The sequence below is a fragment of the Nyctereutes procyonoides genome, unplaced genomic scaffold (assembly GCF_905146905.1).
Source record: "Nyctereutes procyonoides isolate TBG_1078 unplaced genomic scaffold, NYPRO_anot_genome, whole genome shotgun sequence".
Taxonomy (NCBI): Eukaryota; Metazoa; Chordata; class Mammalia; order Carnivora; family Canidae; genus Nyctereutes; species Nyctereutes procyonoides.
Genome location: NW_026575139.1, coordinates 29,097,320 through 29,104,897, shown reverse-complemented (window position 1 = coordinate 29,104,897; position 7,578 = coordinate 29,097,320). Strand labels below are relative to the sequence as shown.

Below are 7,578 nucleotides of genomic sequence, written 5' to 3'. Positions count from 1 at the left end.
CAATAAAGCCAGAATTTGAAAAGAACCTAAATAATCACCAATATGGGATTAAACACATATGATACATCCAAACACAAAATAGATACAGAAAAGAGAATAAAATAAATAGCTCTGGACCAATCTACACAATACATTGTTGTATGGAAAAAGCTAAGTGCAGAACAAGTGCATGAATGCTATCATTTGTTTACAAAAAAGAGATACAGCTTTTTTCACTACGGGCTTGCCGCCAGAACACAGGTGTCATGAAAACCACTGCTAAACCTAAACCAAAATGGGAAAGGAAATGACTCACATCAACAGCATCATCATTGGACACGTAGATTTGGGCAAATCTATCACTATTGGTCATCTGATCTACAAATGTGGTGGGATCAACAAAAGAACTATTAAAAAGTATGACAAAGAGGCTGCTGGGATGGGAAAGTGCTCTTTCAAGTCTGCCTGGGTTTTGGATAAGCCAAAAGCTGAATGTGAATGTATCACTATTGATATCTCCCTGTGGAAATTTGAGAACAGCAAGTATTATATGACCATCACTGATGCCCCAGAACACAGAGACTTTATCAAAAACATGATTACAGGCACATCTCAGACTGACTATGATGGCCTGATTGTCACTGCTGGTGTTGGTGAATTTGAAGCAAGAAGGGGCAGATCCATGAGCATGCCCTTCTGGCTTACACACCTGGTGTAAAACAACTAATTGTTGGTGTTAACAAAATGGATTCTACTGAGCCACCCTCCAGCCAGAAGAGATACAAGGAAATCGTTGAGGAAGTCAGCACCTGCTTTACAAAAATTGGCTATGACCCCAACACAGTAGCATTTGTGCCAATTTCTGGTTGGAATGGTGACAACATGCTGGAGCTAAGTGCCAACATGCCTTGGTTCAAGGGATGGAAGGTCACCCATAAAGATGGGAATGCCAGGGGGGTGGGGGTGAATGGGTGATGGGCACTGAGGGGGGCACTTGGGTGATGGGATGAGCACTGGGTGTTATTCTATATGTTGGCAAATTGAACACCAATAAAAAATAAATTTATTATTAAAAAAAAAAAAAGATGGGAATGCCAGTGGAACCACACTGTTTGAAGCTCTGGATTGCATTCTGCCACTAACTCGTCCACCTGATAAGCCCTTGCGTCGGCCTCTCCAGGATGTCTACAAAATTGGTGGTATTGGTACTGTCCCTGTGGGCCGAGTGGAGACTGGTGTTCTTAAACCTGGCATGATAGTCACCTTTGCTCCAGTCAATGTTATAATTGAAGTAAAGTCTGTTGAAATCCACCATGAAGCTTTGAGTGAGGCTCTTTCTGGGGACAATGTGGACTTTGATGTCAAGAATGTATTTGTCAAAGATGTTCGTTGTGGCAATGTGGCTGATGACAGCAAAAATGACCCACCAATGGAAGCAGCTGGCTTCATGGCTCAGGTGATTATTCTGAACCATCCAGGCTGAACCAGTGCTGGATATGCACCTGTGCTGGATTGTCACACAGCTCACATTGCTTGCAAGTTTGCTGAGCTGAAAGAGAAGATAGATTGTCGTTCTGGAAAAAAGCTGGAAGATGGCTCTGAGTTCTTGAAATCTGGTGATGCTGCCACTGTTGATATGGTTCCTGGCAAGCCTCTGTGTGTGGAGAGCTTCTCTGACTATCCTCCTCTGAGCCGTTTTGCTGTTCGTGACATGAGACAGATGGTTGCTGTGGGTGTCATCAGAGCAGTGGACGAGAAGGCAGCTGGAGCTGACAAGGTCACCAAGTCTGCCCAGAAAGCTCAGAAGGCTAAATGAATATTATCCCCAATACCTGCCACCCCAGTCTTAATCAGTGGTGGAAGAACGGTCTCAGAACTGTTTGTGTCAATTGGCCATTTAAGTTTAATAGTAAAAGACTGGTTAATGATAACGAGGCATTGTAAAGCCTTCAGAAGGAAAGGAGAATGTTTTGTGGACCATTTGGTTTTGTGTGTGAGTGTGGCAGTTTTAAGTTATTAGTTTTTAAAATCAATACTTTTTAATGGAAACAACTTGACCAAAAATCTGTCACAGAATTTTGAGACCTATTGAACAAAAGTTTAATGACAGAAAAAAAGAGAAAGAGATAGAAATGTGTCCAAGTGCATGTTTTTCTATCCTACAGAGGATCGCTCCTGATACAGGCAGCATTCGGTGCCTCTGTGAAGGGAGAGTCGCTCTGGAGGAAGGGTCATCTTTTATACCTTTTGTAATTTTGAATTTTGAAGCAAGCGAATATATTACCTGTTTGATAAATTATTTCTAAAAAAGCAAAATAAGCAAAATGTGTGTTACCTAGCATCAGAAGGGACATTCACAAGAAAATCTGCAAATTTATCCGATCTTTTCTCTTGTTCCAAATTAGTAATCTGCCTTCTGGAAAGGAACGCATAGCTAGCTCCTTCAGTGCCATGTTTAAGAACAATAAACAGTACACATTGCCTGTTATTTCCATCTTCCTTCCCTGAGAAAAATCATTTCTTGGGATCTTTGGTGTTACAAATCGGATTGTCTTCCCCCTAAAATGCATATGTTGAAACCCTGTTTGGAGGTAGTGTTTTAAGAGAGGTAATTAAGTTAAAGTGAGGTCATTAGGGTGGGCCCTAATCCAAAATGACTGATGTCCTTATAAGAATAGGGAATTGGGGCACAGACACATGCAGAGGAAAGATGATGTGAAGACACAGGGACAAGATGGCCACCCACAAGCTTAGGAGACAGGCTTTGAACACATCCTTCCCTTGCGGCCCTCAGATGGAAGAGTCCCTGCTGGCATCCTGATCTGGGACTTTGGGCCCCCAGAACTGTGAAAAATACATTTTTGTGGGTTAAGCCGCCTGGTCTGTGGTTGTTACAGCAGCCCTAGAAACCTAGTTCATCCAGTCTCAAATGGGTGTCTGACCAGGGCTCTCCCTGACAACAGTGACCTTCCTGGGCAAGGGACTGGAGTCCAGTGTGCAGGGAGCCAGTGAGGGAAGCAGCTAGGGAGGAATGCCAGCGTACAGCTGGACCAGGACTTTGAATGCTGTACTGGGGATGTGGACCTTATTCCACAGAGCTTTGGAAGGATTTGAAGACCGAATGATGTGCTTTGAACATAATACATTAGAAGAGAACTTGGTGGCCAGTGGGTTGGAGTGAGAGCCAAGCAGGAGACCACTGTAGGCATCCTGATGAGAGAGGGGAAGGAGCAGGCCTTGGATGATTCAAAGCACAGGCAGCCTTGAGTCATTTTGGAAGAAATGGGAAAACTGCTCACATGTCTGGGGAGATCATTCAGGTCAAGAGGTCTGAGCTCTGTGGCTGGCTGTATGAAGAGGAAGAAGAGAAACAGACAAAAGGGTCAAAAAGACTGTACATCTCTATGGTGAGGAGAAGAAAAGAGGGAAACAGAAATGAAGGAAAGCTTTGATTGGAAAAAGCATGCCAGGGGCTAGTGCAGAAGGTCAAAGAGTGTGGGACTGAGGGCCCAGGACCCAGGGCAGGGGCTCACCCTTGTTTGGGTGGGGAGAGGGGGGACAAAGCCAGGGAATTGCTTCTGGGGTGAAAATAGAAGTGGCTGGTCCCCAAAGGAAGTTGTAGAAGGAGCAAAGGACAGCCTGCCTGTGAGGGCAGACCCAGGCAAGCAGTGACCCGGCTCCTCCTCCTCCTCCTCCTCCCCAGAGCAACGTAAACACTGAGGCTGCAGAAGGCAAATGGAGAGTGGCAGGACAGTGTGCAGAGTGAGGATTGGGTTTCTTGGGGACACAACAGCCATAGCTCTACCGGCTCTGATTTGCTGGCCTGGTTCTTATATTCCTGGGATGGGGAGTCACAGTATTTTCAGAAACACAAACACTAAAAAAAAAAAAAAAAAAGAAAGAAAGAAACACAAACACTCACATGCTCATGGGCCTGCTCTGACACATCAGTAACCAACAAGTGTGCCTTGAGCGCCTACTATGTGCCAAATTCCATGCTGGGCACCAGGAATACAGAGGGGCACAAGAGCCCCATGGTCCCTGACTGTGAGGACTGTTCTGATCAGCTGGATCAGGACAAGCTTCCTTGAGGAAGTGATGGTTGACATGCAAAAAGGCACAGGGTAACCTATAGCTGGGCAAGGAGGGTTCCATGTGAAAGGTCCCACATGCCAGGGGCTCTGAAGTAGGCAGAGGAGAGTGGGGTGAGACCATGCTGCACGGGTGGGCAACCCTCGTAGGCCATGATAAAGACCTTGTACATCGCCTAAGAGCCCTGAAGCCACCGAAGGAGCAGGAGCGAAGGAGCGTAGCAGGGAACTGACATAATCTGTGTCTCCAAAAGGTTCTTCTTATTCTGTTGCAAATGCACGGAGGACGGTGGGAGCAGGTGAGTGAGCACTGAGCCCCGAGAACTCCCTCGGCTGGTGGGAGGAGCTTACTGAAGTGTAGATTGGGATCCAGAGATAGCACCCGGTGGGGCCTGAGACCCTGTATTTCTGACTAGTTCCCAGGTGGTACCCAGGCTGCTGGTCCACAGACCACACTGAGCAGCAAGTGGCTTATCCAGGTGAGCAGCGTGGTGGCCTGGACCAGAGGGTGGCAGGAGAATTGGACAAATCTCAGATGTCCTCTGGAGGCAGGCTCTTCAGTATTTGGCAATGGATAGGACACGGGGGGGGGGGGGGGGGGGGGGAAGGTCTCAAAAATGGCTCTCAGATTCTGGGTTCTCCGAGACGGAAAGACTGGAGAAGGAGCTGATGGGTCTGATGGACAGTAGCCCTCGGAGATGTCAAGTTGGGAGGTAAAAACAGATTCCCGGGAGCTGGAATGCATGGCCACCCTGTCTTCCCTCCACAGCCCCCCGATCTGCTAAGGTAGCTGCCCTCACACCCAGGACACCCAGGACACCCAGGACACCCAGGCCGGCTCGCCCCAAGTCAGGATTGCACGTCCTGTGCTCACGGGCAGGGCCTGCGCTTGGCTCCCAGCGCTGCGCACCCCCAGCTCAGGTGGCAGAGGGACCCCGCCCCGGACAGGCCCCTCAAACTCCCACTCCAGGAAGGGAAGTCGGGGTTGGCAGGGCAGTTTGCAGGGGAGAAGATCCGGAACAAAAGCCACTTTCTCTGGAAAGATCTGGAACGAGTTGGACGCCGTAGCCCGGTCTCGGATCCGCACGGGGCCCGGGTGGCAGCCCCGGCGGGCGAGCGCGGATGGCTCAGTCCGCTGGCGCCACCTACTGTGCGCGGGGAGGGGGTCCTCGGCGGGTCGGAGCCAGGAGGCCCAGGCGCGCCTGGGGTGCGGGGAGCAGGGCTAAAGAGGGAGCCCCGCCTGCAGCTGGGGTGGGGGGGATGGGGGGGGATGGGGGAGCTTCAGCCTCCTAGGGCAGCAGCGGGCAAGGTGGCTCAGGGGGTTATGAATCCATTTCCTAGGGCGGCCGCAACAGGTTTTCGCAGCTGGGTGGCCTACAGCAACAGAGATTTCTTCTCTCGGTTTGGGAGGCTAGAAGTTCAAAATCAAGGTGTCAGCAGGGCCATTCTTCCTCTGACGGCTCCAGAGGGGACTCTTTCCTTGCCTCCTCCTACTTCTGGTGGCTGCCAGCAATCCTTGCCGTTTGCTGGGGGCTAGAGCACTCCAACACCTGCCCCCCATCTTCCAGGTCTCCCCTGTACACTTGTGATTACACTTCCCTCGCGTTTGAGGACACCAGGATGCGGGTTAATATCTACCCAACCTAGCATGACCTCATCCTTAACCTGATGACATCTGCAAAGACCCTATTTCCAAATAAGGGCACACTCACAGGTACTAGGACTAGAGAGGATCATTTGGGGGACACATGTCAACCCAGAAGGGACTCCTCTCATCCAACAGCTGTTCCCTGAGCATCTGCCAAGTGCCCACCTGTGCTGGGAGCTGGGGTGCTGAAGCTGACCAGCAGACCTGCTCCTCCTGTGAGGTTTTCTCACGTGGTTCTCTGACGACCTCCTCGCTGATCTGCAGCCTCCCGCAGCCTGCAGGTGTCCCCTGAGCCTCGGCACCCAGAGAGTGGCAGTATTTCCTTGAGGTAGGAAAGGAGGACGAAGAAGGGCAAGAGACAGGGAAGAAGGGCTGCAGGAATGATGAGGAGGGGGTGATGCAGAGGAAAGGGGTGCAGAGTAACTGGCTAGAGCTTGGCTGAGCATGTGATGTTGAGGCTGGGTCTTGAAGCAATAGGAGTTTGCCAGGCCGGAAAGAGATAAGCAAGCGTAGGGGGCCCTCTAGGCCGAGCTGGAAGTATGAGCCATGGGTTCGACCAGTGACAAGGCCTGTGATGTTGGGGAGCACAGGGGAGTCTAGTGTGGTTGGAAATGAGGGCATAGCCTGGAAGACTGCGGCTCTATGAGGAAGGGTTTTGAGGACCATTCTCATGGCTTTAGATATTATCCTGTAGGTGGAGAGGCACATTGGAGGTTTTTGGGGGGAGTTGAGTTTATTTATTTATTTTTTAAAGATTTTATTTATTCATGAGAGACAGAGAGAGAGAGAGAGAGAGAGAGAGAGAGAGAGAAGCAGAGACACAGGCAGAGGGAGGAGCAGGCTCCCTGCATAGAGCCGGATGTGGGACTCCATCCTGGGTCTCCAGGATCACACCCTGGGCTGATGGCGGCACTAAACCGCTGAGCCACCCGGGCTGCCCGAGTTTATTTTTTTTTTAAAGATTCATTTATTTATGTTTAGAGAGAGTGGGGAAGGGGGGAGGAACAGGGAGAGAAGGAAAGAGAATCTTCAGCAGACTCTCCTTGGAGTCCCGAGCCCCTTGAGAGGCTTGATCTCACAGCCCTGAGATCATGACCTGAGCCAAAACAGGAGTCGGATGCTTACCCGACTGTGCCACCCAGGCAACCCCTTTTAAAGTCTTTTATTTATTTATTTATTTATTTATTTATTTATTTATTTATTTATTTATTTATTTAAATAATCTCTATACCCAACGTGGGGCTTGAACTCAGGACCTTGCGGCCAAGAGTCACCTGCTCCACCAACAGAGCCAGCCAGGTGTCCCCCCACTTTGATGTTTTAAACTCTGCTGTAGGTGTTATAATTACCAGGAATGGAGACTGTGCAGCAGGCAGAGAGGTGACAAAGGGGTCCAGAAGGTCACCTAGATAAAAATTGAAATACAGAATTGCTGCCACTTCTTGGCAGCACTTAATCCAGAATAAAATCATGTTGCGGAGGCACCTGGGTGTCTCAGTGGTTGAACATCTGCCTTCGGCTCAGGGCGTGATCCCAGGGCCCTGGAATGGAGTCCTGCGTTGGGCTCCCTGCGGGGACCCTGCTTCTCCCTCTGCCGTGTCTGCCTCTGTGTGTGTGTGTGTCTCATGAATAAATACATCTTTGCAAAATAAACAAAGAAATAAATAATAAAACCATGTTGCTTTGAAACTTACCCAAAATATTTCACACAGGCCCCTAGTAGCATTTTACTGAGGTGTGCAAGCTCCTCCATGGCAGCAAATACCAAGAAATCTGATCTGTGTTACTTTAGGTGTGTCCCTCAAGTCTCGCTGTGGGCGTCACTGTAGTTAAGGAAGTGTCTTTTAATCCCTAGTTTTC

General features: G+C 49.4%; 1 protein-coding gene across 1 annotated transcript; it reads left to right on the top strand.

Moving 5' to 3' along the window:
• The first annotated feature begins 246 nt into the window (after positions 1-246).
• Positions 247-1,938, top strand: LOC129496210 (elongation factor 1-alpha 1-like). The gene is given in 3 exon segments (XM_055304278.1): positions 247-641; positions 644-911; positions 1,057-1,938. Coding segments are annotated over 3 exon segments (1,374 nt in total). The 5' UTR covers positions 247-274; the 3' UTR covers positions 1,796-1,938.
• The last annotated feature ends 5,640 nt before the right edge of the window (positions 1,939-7,578 follow it).